General features: G+C 50.9%; 1 protein-coding gene across 6 annotated transcripts in view; it reads right to left on the reverse strand.

Moving 5' to 3' along the window:
- Positions 1-14,948, reverse strand: part of TDRD12 (tudor domain containing 12) — a 227,304-nt gene that overhangs the window by 132,394 nt on the left and 79,962 nt on the right. For all 6 annotated transcript variants that reach the window (XM_077288673.1, XM_077288671.1, XM_077288667.1 and 3 more), the window contains 3 exons: positions 8,287-8,507; positions 8,168-8,198; positions 7,833-7,889 (listed from right to left, as the gene is read on the reverse strand). In XM_077288673.1, the coding sequence (XP_077144788.1) occupies positions 7,833-7,889; positions 8,168-8,198; positions 8,287-8,507 (309 nt within the window). The remainder of the gene's footprint in view (positions 1-7,832; positions 7,890-8,167; positions 8,199-8,286; positions 8,508-14,948) is intronic.

Raw genomic sequence — 14,948 nt, forward strand, 5'->3', positions numbered from 1 at the left:
GCTTCTTGGGGCTCTGACACATTAGTTTGTATACAGTTCTGACAATGCGGGTACGTGCTGCTACTGGGGAGAGCGGTCCCACAGGCTGTGCAGAATGCATAATATCAGTTCTGCCTGGTTCTCTTGGACCTTGAGCCCGGCATAGTGCACGGAGTGCAGAAGGGCTGCCGGCAGAGGACCTTACAGGGGTAGAGAAACCTATAGGGGAGCCTTATAGGCAATATGGATTCACAGCTGAGTAAAAAACCCAGCTGTGATCTTACCCCACCAGTGTGCCCCTAGGTCCAGAGCCGAAGATCCACAGTCCTGTGCCCCCCGGAGACTGGCTGCCTTGTCCTAGTCCTGCAGACCGGGAGATGCAGGGTTAATCTGCAGCAGAAAATGGCTGCTGAGAAAAAGAGGAAGGAGGAGAAGGGGGCGGAGATCTGGAAAAAGGCGGCAAAGCTGTGTAAAAACGCGCCCTTTCTGTCTCGATCCACCCCCTTTATGACACTGTAGAGTGTCATATTTGTCATCCAGGGGGCGGGCCGGGGGGCGGAGAGGAGGCGGCGGCTACAGCTAGGCCGAAGCCGGGGCCTAAATTAGATGCCTGAGGCCCAGAAGGGCTCCAGGCCGGCGCGAAAGTCCGGGAGGGGGTCGGATTTGAGCCGGACCCCTCCGGATTTAAAGGCAGGATGGCGGTGGGGCTATAAGCGGAAGGGGGAGCCCGGTTGGGGTCTCCCTGAGGCAGTATAGAGCTGGTGCTGCCACAGAGACAGGGGCGCAGGGAGCCCTGTGTCTGTATGTGCCATGCCTGCCTGCACTCCCCCCGGCCCCAACAGGAGCCCGCAGCTGGGCTGGGGTCCCTGGATGCAGGCGCAGTGTGCTGGCCCATTGCTGGGAGCTGTAGCATGCTGCCTGTACAGGCCCTACCTGAGGTGTCTCAAACCCAATACCCCCAGAGGGGGATTAGTGAGGGTGCTGTTGTCACACCTTCAGGGGCCTTTATCCTCGCCTCGACCTCAACCCAGAACCCAAAAGGAATTGGGGAAGGAGGGGGGGGGGTCTCGACTTCGAACCAGCACCCGAGGGACTGGGGAAGGAGCAACATGAGGAATAGTCATCTCTACTTCAACTGGGCACCCCATAATAGGGGGCCGAGGAAGGAGCCATGCCGGGAGTCTCACAGGAGACCCTCTTTTCTTCATCTGTAATCCCGTCGGAAAAAACAGAGTAAAAAACTTTTAGGTGTGCCTCCTAAGCAAAAACTGGAGAAGGCTGATGCCGTCCAGGGGTGTATACTGCAGAGGAGGAGCCACAGTTAATCTTTTTCAGATTATGCATAGTGTCGCCTCCTAGTGGACAGCAGCATAACACCCATGGTCCTGTGTCCCCCAATAAGGCGACAGAGTAATATAGTCGTAAGAACATTTGTAAGGACTGTATTGAGGTGGTAGGTGACAGCCGTGGTTACCCTGAATTTATGAATATTTTGATGCAAGCATATTGCTAAAGTGACCCCTTAGTCTAGAAGACACATACAGATAACCAAATATCATGCAAAAGCTTATAGTCCTAAACTTGAGGACAATCATGTGGTATCTTCAGGTCAGGGCTTTAGAAACCCAAGAACAGAGCTCTGCAGGTCCATCATTAATGATGCAGACATGAACAAGCTCGGCCTCATTGTGTATGGGATTGACAGAAGTCGCCAGTCCCATAAACAATGAATGGAGCGAAGTCCATGGATGCGCACCGCCACTCCATTCAGGATTGCTTGGCTGCAAACTCAATTATTGGGTTTGCAAAGGAGTCACATGAGGTCCCTAGCTGTTTGACCCCCAGAAATCAGCAAGTTATCAACTATGCTCTGGATGGGGGTAGTTCATTCTTTTGAGAATAAGGAGATTTTTGTGTACTCACCGTAAAATCTTTTTCTCCGAGTCATCATTGGGGGACACAGGACGAATGGGTGTTATGCTGCTGCCACCAGGAGGACACTAAGTTAAACACACACAAAAGATTAACTCCTCCCCTGCAGTATACACCCACAGGCTGGACAATCCAGAGCCAGTTCGGTAACAAAGCAGTAGGAGTAAACCAGTTAACAAAAAACAGAAAACATGTCATAGTCAAAACACAGACTGAAAAGAACAGTCGAGCCAACTAGGCTAACAGGGAGGGTGCTGTGTCCCCCAATGATGACTCGGAGAAAAAGATTTTACGGTGAGTACACAAAAATCTCCTTTTCTCCTACGTATCATTGGGGGACACAGGACGAATGGGACGTCCCAAAGCAGTCCCTGGGTGGGTAACCAAAAGTTATAAATGCTGTGCGTGCCTACGAGCTACAGATGAGACACAGCCGCTTGTAGGATTCGCCTACCGACGGAAGCATCTGCCGAGGCCTGAAAATGCACATGGTAGTGTTTCGTGAACGTATGAAGACTGGACCATGTAGCAGCCTTGCAGACCTGTGCTGCCGATGCCTGGTGCCGGATGGCCCAGGACGCGCCGACCGACCGGGTAGAATGAGCCTTGATCCCCGGAGGTGCGGCGTGACCCTTGACACGGTAGGACTCTTGGATGGCGGAACGAATCCACTTGGCAATGGAGGCCTTGGAAGCGGGAAGTCCCTTACGTGGCCCTTCCGGAAGAACGAACAAGGCGTCTGACCTACGGAGAGACGCAGTCCTGGAGACGTAACGTCTGAGACCCCTCACTAAGTCCAGAGTGTGGAGCGCCCTTTCCGTGCGGTGGGAAGGAGCAGGGCACAGTGAGGGAAGGACAATCTCCTCATTAAGATGGAAGAAGGAAACGACCTTCGGAAGAAAAGTCGGACATGTCCGCAGAACCACCTTGTCCTGGTGGAACACGAGGAAAGGAGGCCGGCACGACAGAGCTGCCAGCTCAGAGACACGTCTAATAGACGTGACAGCCACGAGGAAGGCAATCTTCCAAGACAAGAACAGCAAAGACACTTCATGCAAGGGCTCAAAGGGGGGCTCCTGAAGAGCACAGAGAACTAGGTTCAGGTCCCATGGTTCCAAGGGCATCTTGTACGGCGGAACCATATGAGAAACACCCTGGATGAAGGTCCTGACCTGCAGCCTGTTTGCAATCCTTCTCTGAAAAAGAACCGAGAGAGCCGAAATTTGGCCTTTAAGAGAGCTGAGGGAAAGACCCAAGTCCACTCCTGATTGGAGGAATTCCAAAATGTGAGGGATAGAAAAGCGGAGGGGGAAACGTCCCCGCTTCCTGCACCAGGCGAAGTATGCCTTCCAGGCGCGGTGGTAGATGCGCATAGAGGAAGGCTTGCGTGCGCGGAGCATGGTAGATATCACCGTCTGGGGCAACCCTTTCTGCCTCAGTACCCAGGACTCAACGGCCACGCCGTTAAACACAGGGCCTCTGAGTTCGGGTGGTAAATGGGCCCTTGAGACAGGAGGTCTGCGCGGCTCGGCAGCCTCCAAGGTACGTCTGAGACCAGTTGAACCATCTCGGCATACCATGTCCTGCGCGGCCAGTCCGGAGCGATGAGAATTACTGGAATCCGTTCTGCCTTGATCTTCCTGATCACCTTTGCCAGAAGAGGGATTGGGGGAAAGATGTATGGGAGTCTGAAACTCTGCCATGAGAGAACGAGAGCGTCGGCTCCGAAGGCTGAGGGGTCGTGAGACCTGGCCATGAAGACAGGAACCTGGCAATTGAAGCGAGATGCCATTAGGTCCACGTCCGGGGTCCCCCATCGAGAGCATATCTGGTAAAAGATTGCGGGATGGAGAGACCACTCTCCGGGATCGAGGCTGTGGCGACTTAGAAAGTCCGCTTCCCAGTTTTCCACGCCCGGGATGAAGACTGCTGAGAGTATGGAATAATTCGTCTCGGCCCAGCGGAGAATGAGCGTCACCTCGGCCATGGCCGCTTTGCTGCGAGTGCCCCCTTGGCGGTTGATGTAGGCTACCGCAGTGGCGTTGTCGGACTGGACTCTGACCGCACGGCCGGAGAGGAACGGCTGAAAATGATGGAGAGCCAGTCTGATTGCCCGAATCTCTAGTATGTTGATGGGCAGCTGGGACTCCTGCGGAGACCAGCGACCCTGAGTCGAGTGGCGCTGGAACACTGCACCCCAGCCGAAGAGACTGGCGTCCGTTGTGACAACCAGCCAGTGCACCGGAAGGAAGGACTTCCCCCGAGTCAGGGAGGACCTCTTGGTCCACCACCTGAGGGACTGTCGGATTGGGCGAGAGAGAAGGAGACGGCGGTCGAGCGAGGCAGGATTCCTGTCCCATACTGCCAGAATGGCGTGTTGTAAGGGACGAAGGTGGAAAACCGCAAAGGGCACTGCCTCCATTGCCGCCACCATCCTGCCGAGAACCTTCATGGAGAAGCGTAGGGAGTGAAAGCGAGGTTGAGTAAGCTTCCGGACTTCTCTCTGTAGAGTGGATACCTTTCCCGGAGGTAAAAGTACTAAACCCTGAGAGGAGTCTAGGATCATTCCCAGGTAGGATATGGTTTGGGCCGGGACTAGGGAAGATTTTTTGAAATTGATTTTCCAGCCCAGGCGCAAAAAAGTATTTATCGTGATGTCTACCGCCTCTGAGCAGGACCGGAAAGAGGAGCCTTTTATGAGAATGTCGTCCAAGTAGGGCAACACCACTATGCCCCGAGCATGCAGAATGGCCACGGCAGCTGCCATGACCTTGGTGAACACCCGAGGAGCGGTGGCCAGCCCGAAAGGTAGGGCGACGAACTGAAAATGGTGCCCCTGGACCGCGAAGCGGAGAAAACGCTGATGAGACGGTAGAATGGGGATGTGCAGGTAAGCGTCTTGAACATCTAGAGATGCAAGGAACTCGCCCTCTTCCAGAGAGGCAATTACCGAGCGGAGGGACTCCATACGGAATTGACGTACACGGACGTACTTGTTGAGAAGCTTGAGGTCCAATATTGGACGTACTGAGCCGTCCTTCTTTGGTACAATGAAAAGATTGGAATAAAAACCTTGGTACCTCTCGTTCTGGGGCACCGGAATGATGACCCCGTCTTCCCATAGCGATCTTATGGCCTGAAAATACTGACGGACCCTTGCTCTGGGAGGAGGGGACTGGAAGAAACGAGCTGGGGGAAGAGAGACAAACTCTATGTTGTAGCCGAAGGACACCAGATCGCGGACCCATCGGTCGGGAACTACCCAGAGCCACGCGTCCCGAAAGAGGAGTAGGCGGCCGCCAACTCTGTCTGTGTCCTTTGGCGTTTGCCAAAAGTCATTGAGGTGGAGACCTGTTAGGTCTGGGTCCTCGGGATCCCTGTTGTCTGGGTCTGCCTCTCCAAGAGGGAGAAGGTTTGTAAGACGGCTGGGAGGCCCTGTCCCTGCGCTGACCTCTCCCGACGCCGGGAGGCGCGGAGGAAGGATTGGACCAATTGGAGCCGAAACGGAAATATCGGCCTCGGCCCTGTTGGATGCGAAAGGGACGAAAGGTTCGTTGTTGGGGAAGGAATTTGCTCTTTCCCCCTGTGGAGTCTGCGATTATTTTATCTAGTTTGTCCCCAAAAAGGCGTTCGCCCTGGTATGGAAGGGACGTGAGAGATTTTTTGGAACCTGAGTCCGCTTTCCAGTCCCTGAGCCAAAGGGATCTGCGGATGGTGACAGCATTGGCCGCTGCCTGTGAGGCACAGTTGGCCGCGTCTAAGGAAGCGGAAACTACAAAGTCCCCCGCTCTGGCAATCTGGGTGGCCAGGTGTGAAACCTCGGGGGGTAGGTCGGCGTGAGGTGCTGTAGAGGCTAAAGACTCAGCCCAATGGGTCATGGCTTTTGCAACCCATGTGGCGGCAAACGAGGGGAAGAGAGAAGCCGAAGAAGCTTCAAAAGCCGAGCGAGCCATCTGTTCGATTTGTCTATCAGAGGGATGCTTAATGGACGCGCCCTCGGAGGAGGATAGAACCGCCTTAGTGGCTAGCCGCGACACTGGCGGGTCCACGGAGGGTGACTGAGACCACTCCTTAGCAAGGTCCTGAGCAAACGGATACTTCAATTGCATAGCCTTTTGCCCTGAGAAGCGTTTATCCGGACGGACTCTATGGAGATCGACAATGTCCTTGAATTGAGGATGCATAGGAAAAAATCTATGAGCCTTAGTGGTTCGCCCGAATGACACGGGATGAACCGCCTTGGACGGGGTTTCCTCCTCTAACTGTAGCGTCTGACTTACAGAGTCTATGAGAGAATCTAGGGTCTCTTGGTCGTGACGATACTCTGGGGAACAGGACACGCTGGATGCGTCGTCCAGAAAGGATTCCCTGCTATGAGCTGGAGATGAGTGACGAGAGACTTCGCTCTCTGAGCCGGAGGGCTGATCACGGACCGGAGATATTACCCTGGACCTCTTTCTAGATGAGTGAGGGCTTCTGGAAACGGTACGACCTCTAGGCCGAGAGGGGTTCTTAGGTCGCGTTGCATCATCCGTGGAAGTGCCCTGGGTAAGGGACGGCTCACGGAGGGACTGTATCGTCCTTTCCAAGGATGCCACAGAACGAGCAAGGGAGGACGCCCATGCGGGGGTACTAGGCTCAGTACATTCCGGGTCAGAGGCCGGAGTATCCTGTGCTGCAGACATTTCGCAGGCGGAGCACAGCGGGGTAGTGTGACCTCGGGGTAGAGATACCTTGCAGGAGGTGCACACAGCAAAAATAACAGAGTGGGTCTTTCCAGTCCGTCTTTGCTTAGACTGTGACATCTTTTCCCTTAAGTGAGTGTACTGGTAGGGGAAGAGACAATCGTAGTGAGTGCGTCTCACCAAGTTCAGCGATGCTTGGCAGGGAGATCCTGAGGTCCTGTGCGCTGTGGTGCTGCAGAGCCGCCAGCGCACTTCCTGGTCCAAGATGGCCGCCGAGATGTGGAAAGGGCGCTTCTCGGGAACGAGAGGCGCCCAGAGAGAGAGAGAGGGGGCGTGTCGTGGGCGGGCGGTGGATTCCCTGCAATGCGCGTCAGAACGCTGCCGTTGTAGCGCCGCCCTCCTTGTATGAAGGAGGGAGAATGATCGCCCGCGTTAGAGTCCGGCCCAGGGCCGGTAAACTGTGCCATCGCTCTAACAGAGCGCCGGATTGCCCGCCATGCTCCCATTATAAGGCTGCCCCGCGGCTGCAGCGCCGCAATAGAAAGGGGATAAGGGATCCCTGAACAGGCGTCCTCTGACAGCTCGTCGGCCCCCGCACTTACCTTGTGCGATAGGGCCGATGCTCCATCCGCCTTCACCTTAGTAGGGAGAGGGTGGAGAGCTTCTGCCGCCGTGCAACATCCGCTATCTTCAGTGGTGGTGCAGTGGGCGGCTGCACGGACGCCATATCATTAGTCCGGCTGTGCCCTGGCTCCAGGAGACTTAGGTGGATGATTAGTCCCCGTGGTCGCCTGAAAAGGAGGGAGGGAGATCGGAACGCTGAGGAACCGTCGCCACACTGGAAAGTGAGCCAGGGCTGGCATCCATCGTCGCGGGAAAGGATACAGGAGGAACGCTCCGTGTACTTGCCCGTTGTTGGTTCGGGAGAGATCAGAGCTGAAAATTTGCCTGTCGCTCCCTTCCGTTAAAAATCAAAAAAATTGGTGGGGTCCTGAGGACCCAAGTGCCTCCTGAGACACTAAGTAAGAACTGGCTCTGGATTGTCCAGCCTGTGGGTGTATACTGCAGGGGAGGAGTTAATCTTTTGTGTGTGTTTAACTTCGTGTCCTCCTGGTGGCAGCAGCATAACACCCATTCGTCCTGTGTCCCCCAATGATACGTAGGAGAAAAGCATTGAATTTGGACGTTTATAATACATGGCCTACAGATATTTTATAGCTAACTCCGTGGCCTTACCTTTCCAGAATAGGTTCATAGGAAGGTGTCATTCCAGTATGCGATTGTGCATATTTCCTGTAAGATAAGTTGGATGATTAATGCAGTCAGTTCAGCAAAGTAAAGGTCCATTAGGACCTCTCAGTCCACACATGGACCAACTGTAGCAGATGTGCTAATGCACTTATTTTATGCAGTAATCTGGTCTGTTTTATGGAGCAGGATAGTGCATGCAATAGGAGAAGACAGCTAAGGAGCCGTTCACATCTGCAATTCATGAACATGACTAGGCCATTTTTTTGGACATGACTAGGCCACAAGAATAGGAGATGTCTGCAGCGTACAAAATGCCATACCTGATCTCAGCGATTGTATTTCCTGCAATTTCTGTGGTTAAAAACAAAAAAATTACCCAAAAATGTTACAACACAACAAATATAAGAAATTGATTTAAAAAAAAAAAGACTGGATGTACCCTTGTGCAGCTTTTGTGCTGAATCCGATTTGCCGCACACAGGACGGAGGAAGGGGTCAGGACTGCTCACGATCTTGAATTTGGGACTGTCTGCATGATGCTTGTCTGATGGAGATGTTGCACCAACACAAATTTGATGTTCTTTGCTCACAGAGTAGGATGCTTTTTCTTTTGGGCTTTGTGCAGACGTGGCACATTTGCTGGGCTGAATTTCTGCATCCCTGAAAAATAAAGTAACAGACTTACAGACCGGTGAGGGTCACAACAGCAAGAAAGATAACGCGGCAGGACTAGTAAAGACAATTCGCATTTTTGCTGCGTACAGCGGCACACTAGACAAATAACACAAATTAAAGGGACAATTTTTTTTGTCTAAATGCACGAATTTGGGGCAGAAGAAATTTTTTTTTTTTTCTAACAATTTTTCTTCACTTTTCCTGTTACAGACTCATGGTTTCCTTGCACATTCAACTTTGATGTAGTCTGTGGTTATAAATCAGGGCGAAAAGGACAAATAAAGAGATACCAACTCTCCCATCAATAAGCTCCCTTATGGATTCTCAGTTAACTCATTCTGCAGTCAGCAATGGACAATGCAGCACAGGGGCTATTGAAGGCAAATTTTTAAAGAATCCTAATTGCAAAAATTATTTCTAGCCAATAATAGTAGGAAATCCCTTCAACTTGGGGTGACCAGTAAAAAAGGCTTTCCCATGAACCTTAATGTAAAACTAATAAAGTTTGTGTAAAATAAGTTAATCGTGCACCAAATGCTCAAGTGCTCAGTACTCGAATCGAGCAGGTCAGACACTTGGATGGGCTAGACTCGAGTACCTAGTATAATGGAAGTCAATGAAAAACTAGAGCATCTCTGACTCCCAGGTGGGAACAGTTGTTGCCTTCTCACCAAGCTGCTTGCCTAGTGTCCTGTAGCCCGTCCCAGCCTTCTGCAGGTCTACAATTTTGTCCCTGTTGTCCTTAGACAGCTCTTTGGTCTTGGCCATGGTGGAGAGGTTGGAATGTGATTGAGTGGGTGGACAGGTGTCTATCATACAGGTATCGAGGTCAAACAGGAGCAATTAATACAGGCAATGAGTGCGGAGTGTACCTATGATAAAAATTACAGACCTCTCCATTCTTTGTAGATGGGAAAACTTGCAAAATCGGCAGCGTATCAAATACTTATTTTCCCCAGTGTATATGTAAGAAAATAGTAGAGATAGGCTTCATACATATACTGTAAAAATTATGAAGGAGGGCATCATACAAACCCTGGAAAAATTAAAAGCAAGGGACACCTGATGACACTCTTAAAAATTTGGAGCGATGACCCTGTTGATATGGTGGTGGAGGAGGAGGACATGAAAAAGACGAAACAAAGACCCGTATACCCTTTCTTGGGTGGGAAGGGATGCATGGGAACACACCACAAAAAAAAGAACATTTGAATAGGCTTTATGTCCAGCTGCTGTCATCCGATGGGGCTGAGAAGTCTGGGCCAATCCGGGCCTTATAAATTTTGATAAGAGTCAGGCGGCCAGCATTTTCAGTTGACAGGCGGATGCGCCTATCAGTTATTATGCCCCCTATGGCATTAAAAAGTTTATGCCACGTGTCCAGCTTGTATAACCTATAGTTGAACGGCACAGAGCACCATTTTACTAGCCCTCTCCGCCACAGGAAGGAGATGGAGAGTTATCCTTATAGCATCGGTCGAGAAGGGTGAACATCCAGAAATCAGTGTTGGCGAAAATCATATAACGCCAGGGCAACGGGAAAGACAGAGCAACATAGTCAGCCATGTGTGCTTGACTCTGAACAAGCAAGACTTCCCCGTCCCCACCAACAGGATGACTCTCCATCTCCTCCTCCCCTTCAGCCTGTTCAGTGTCTGTTGTGGTGCTACAGATCCCTCGCCCTCTGAGATACTGTCCTCGCTCTTCATGCTGACTTGCTGACTTAACAACATCATTTGTCTCATCATCATCTACCAATTGACGCAGTAATTGCCGTTCACCATCGTCTTCTTCTGACCGTGGCTGCTCAAATATTTGGGCATCACTACACCCGATCTCAGTATGTCCCTATTGAAACGCGCAGGGCGAGAGGACAGAATCAATAAATGGAATAGTAAAGAGCTCCTCGGAGTGTCTGAATGGTCACTTGCCTCCTGGGAGTCGCCATGGTGGGAGGAAGGAGGAACAGGGTGAAGATTATGTGGTCCAGACTCTTGGCTAGTGAGACTGAACCATGTGGAAGACTGGGTGGTGCTGGGAAACAGACTGGAAGCATTATCTACCATCCAACCGACCACCTGCTTGCAGTGTTCTGGCTTTAATAATAGCCCCTTTCTAACATTAGACGTACTATCCCGTCGACGTGGATAGTACGTCATATGCGATCGGCCGCGCTCACGGGGGGAGCGTGGCCGATCGCGGCCGGGTGTCAGCTGACTATCGCAGCTGACATCCGGCACTATGTGCCAGGAGCGGTCACGGACCGCCCCCGGCACACTGCGATCAAACATGATCACAGTGTTCCGGCGGTATAGGGAAGCATCGTGCAGGGAGGGGGCTCCCTGCGTGCTTCCCTGAGACCCCCGGAGCAACGCGATGTGATCGCGTTGCTCCGAGGGTCTCTTACCTCCTCCTCGCTGCAGCAGGCCCGGATCCAAAATGGCCACGGCATCCGGGTCCTGCAGGGAGGTGGCTTCACTGCGCCTGCTCAGAGCAGGCGCCGCGAAGCCTCCAGGAGCTGTGCACGTCAGATCGCCGGATCTGACACAGTGCACAGCAAAGTGCCAGATCGGCGATCTTACACAACAACATGATGCCCCCCCCCCTCCCTTGGGGCAATGTTACAGTGTAAAAAAAAAATATTCACATGTGTAAAAAGAATTTAAAAAAATCCCCCAAAAAATTCAAAAAAAACCCCCCAAAAATATTGTTCCTATAAATATATTTCTTTATCTAAATAAAAAAAACAACAACAATAGAAGTACACATATTTAGTATCGCCGCGTCCGTAACGACCCGACCAATAAAACTGTCCCACTAGTTAACCCCTTCAGTGAACACCGTAAAAAAAAAAAAAGTCAAAAAACAACGCTTTATTATAATAACGCCAAACAAAAAGTGGAATAACACGCGATCAAAAAGACGGATATAAATAACCATGGTACCGCTGAAAACGTCATCTTGTCCCGCAACAAACGAGCCGCCATACAGCGTCAAAGAAAAAAATAAAAAAGTTATAGTCCTCAGAATAAAGCGATGCAAAACTAATTATTTTTTCTATAAAATAGTTTTTATCGTATAAAAGCGCCAAAACATAAAAAAATGATATAAATGAGGTATCGCTGTAATCGTACTGACCCGAAGAATAAAACTGCTTTATCCATTTTACCAAACGCGGAACGGTATAAACGCCACCCCCAAAAGAAATTCATGAATAGCTGGTTTTTGGTCATTCTGCCTCACAAAAATCAGAATAAAAAGCGATCAAAAACTGTCACATGCCTGAAATTGTCACCAATAAAAACGTCAACTCGTCCCGCAAAAAAATAGGTATTAAGCTTACCGTTAATTATGTTTCCAGGAGTCCATCCTGACAGCACTATGGAGGACGTCCTCCTCCCCCTTGCTGGGACAGGAAACACACGAGAGTTTAAAAGGTCCGGTCCCACCCCCATTCCTCAGTGTTGTAACAAGAACCGCCTCAAGGGAGATGCAAAAAAATAATATTTAATAGTAAAGAACATAACCACATATATTATGAACATATTACATCATATGTTAGGAACATTCTACGGACATGTCAGGCTCATGTTATCAAACAGTTATATTAACAGGGAGGGAATTACCCGTGCTGTCAGGATGGACTCCTGGAAACATAATTAACGGTAAGCTTAATACCTATTTTCCAGGACGTCATCCTGACAGCACTATGGAGAGTACCAAAGCACCTCCTCAGGGTGGGATTACCGCTTGGAGAACTTTTCTCCCGAATGCAGTATGTTGACCGGACAAAACATCAAGTTTATAATGTTTGAAAAAGGTATTCGCACTAGCCCATGTAGCGGCCTTACAAATCTGCTCTAGAGAGGCGCCCGCCCTCTCAGCCCAAGAAGTAGCCATCCCTCTAGTGGAGTGCGCATGAAGACCTTTTGGAGGAGGGATGCCCTCGGACTGATAAGCCTCAGAGATCACAGAAGTGATCCAGCGAGCAATGGAGGCCTTAGAGGCCTTTTTTCCCTTATTTTTACCGGCGAACAAAATAAACAGGTTTGGGTCGATGCGCCATGGGTTGGTGGCTGACAGGTAGTCGATGACCGCCTGTCTGACATCCAAGGAATGCAGAGCTTCCTCTTTAGAATTGGAAGGGTTACAGCAAAAGGATGGAAGCACTATCTCCTGATTCCTATTTTTTAGAGTACCCACTTTTGGAACAAATGAAGGATCTAGTTTGAGGACCACACTATCATCTCTAATTTGAAGGTACGGGTCCCGAGTGCACAGGGCTTGAATTTCCCCCACCCTCTTAGCCGTGGTGATCGCCACTAGGAATGCCGTTTTACGTGTCAGGGTTGAAATGGACATGTTATCTGCCGAGGCGTAATTATTTTTGCAGAGGAATCTCAGGACAAGGTTAAGGTCCCAAGGAGGAGATAATTGTCTGATAGTGGGACACAACCTCTGGGTGGCTCTGATAAACCTAACTATCCAAGGGTGTGTTGCCAGGGGATAGTCTAGAAAGGAGCTAAGTGCTGAGATCTGCACCTTCAATGTACTCGGCCTAAGCCCTTTATCAAACCCGGCTTGCAGAAAATCCAGAATTCTGGGTAAGTCGGGAGTGCCTGCCGCAACCTCGGACCTGCCACCCTCTAGACAGAAACGCCTCCAAATCTTCAGGTAGATTGCTGACGTGACTGGCTTCCTGCTAGCCTTGATAGTGGATATGACCTGGTCAGACAAGCCTCTTGCCTTCAAGATGTTCCTTTCAGGATCCAGGCTGAGAGATGTAGCTTCTCTGGGTCCGGATGGTACACTGGGCCCTGGTGGATTACATCTGGTCTGTGAGGGAGCTCCACTGGACTTTCTATCGCCAGGTCTACCAGCAGGGAGAACCAACTCCTTCTTGGCCAGTATGGAACTATCAACATCACTCGGGCCCGTTCTTCCTTGATTTTCCTGAGAACAGCCGGGATTAGAGCTAGAGGAGGGAAAGCATACGAGAGGGTCTCCGTCCACCTCTGGCTTAGGCCATCTATCCCTTCCGGCAGATCTTGAGGGTTCAGCGAGAAGAACCTTGAGACCTTCGAGTTTCTCCTGTTTGCGAAGAGGTCTATACTGGGAGTGCCCTAACGCCGGCACAGCTCCTGAAAGATGTCCTGGTTGAGTTCCCACTCTGTTGCAAACACTCTTCTTCTGCTCAGGTAATCCGCTACAACGTTCTGGGAGCCCTCTAGGTGGATTGCCGAGATGGAAAGGATCGACCTCTCTGCCCAGCGAAATATTCTCCCTGCCAGCTCTTGGAGAAGATGGTGTCTTGGGCCTCCTTGGTGTTTTAGGAAGGAGACAGTTGTCACGTTGTCGGACAATACTCTGACGTGACGATTCTCCAGAATGCAACGATTCCTTCTCAGGTCTTCCCAGACGGCATACAGCTCTCTGAAGTTGGATGAGTTGCGAGCGACGTCTGGAGGCCACCTTCCCTGGAGGATCCTTCCTTCTAAGTGAGCTCCCCAGCCCCAGGCGCTGGCGTCTGTAGTAACTACTACGTAAGGGTCGGTAGTCCATAGAACTCCTGTTCTTAGCTTCTCCGGGTCTGTCCACCACAGGAGGGAACTTCGTACCGGATCTGGTAGATGTAAAGTATTGTCTAGAGAAGACTGACGACGGTCCCACTTGGAGAGGATTAGGCTCTGTAGAGATCTTGAGTGGAACTGTGCCCATCTTACGCATGGTATGCATGCCGTCATTAGGCCAAGCACTCTCATAGCCATCCTTATCGAGACTCTGCGTTCTAGTAGGAGTCTGATCTGAATCTGAATTGCCTCCAGCTTGGATTCGGGTAGTAAGGATATTCTGTTTGCAGAATCTAGACAGACACCCAGGAAGACCTTCCTGTGCTCCGGAATTAGGTCTGATTTTTGCCAGTTTATAATCCATCCCAAGTGCTCCAATACCGCGATGGTTCGGTTCCTGTGGTCCAACAGGATATCTGGTGTTCTTGCTATCAGGAGAAAGTCGTCGAGATACGGGACTATAACAATCCCCTGATTTCTTAGGAACGCTACAATCTCCGACACCAGTTTTGTAAATACACGAGGTGCTGAGGCAAGACCAAACGGCAGGCACTGAAACTGGTAGTGACAGGTCCCGGACGGCAGGACTACCGCGAACCTAAGAAGCCTCTGAGATAGATGGTGGACAGGGACCTGATAATAGGCACTCTTCAAATCGAGAGTGCACATTACCGCGATCTGATCTATAAGGAGGATTGCAGAACGGATGGACTCCATACGAAACCTCTTGTACCTGACCCAGGCATTTAGAGGTTTCAGGTTTACGATTGTGCGTGAGTCGCCGGACGGTTTTGTTATGGAGAACAGGGAAGAGTAGTGTCCCTGGCCTAGCTCTAGCGGTGGTACTGGTATTATG

The sequence above is a fragment of the Ranitomeya variabilis genome, chromosome 2 (assembly GCF_051348905.1).
Source record: "Ranitomeya variabilis isolate aRanVar5 chromosome 2, aRanVar5.hap1, whole genome shotgun sequence".
Classification (NCBI taxonomy): Eukaryota; Metazoa; Chordata; class Amphibia; order Anura; family Dendrobatidae; genus Ranitomeya; species Ranitomeya variabilis.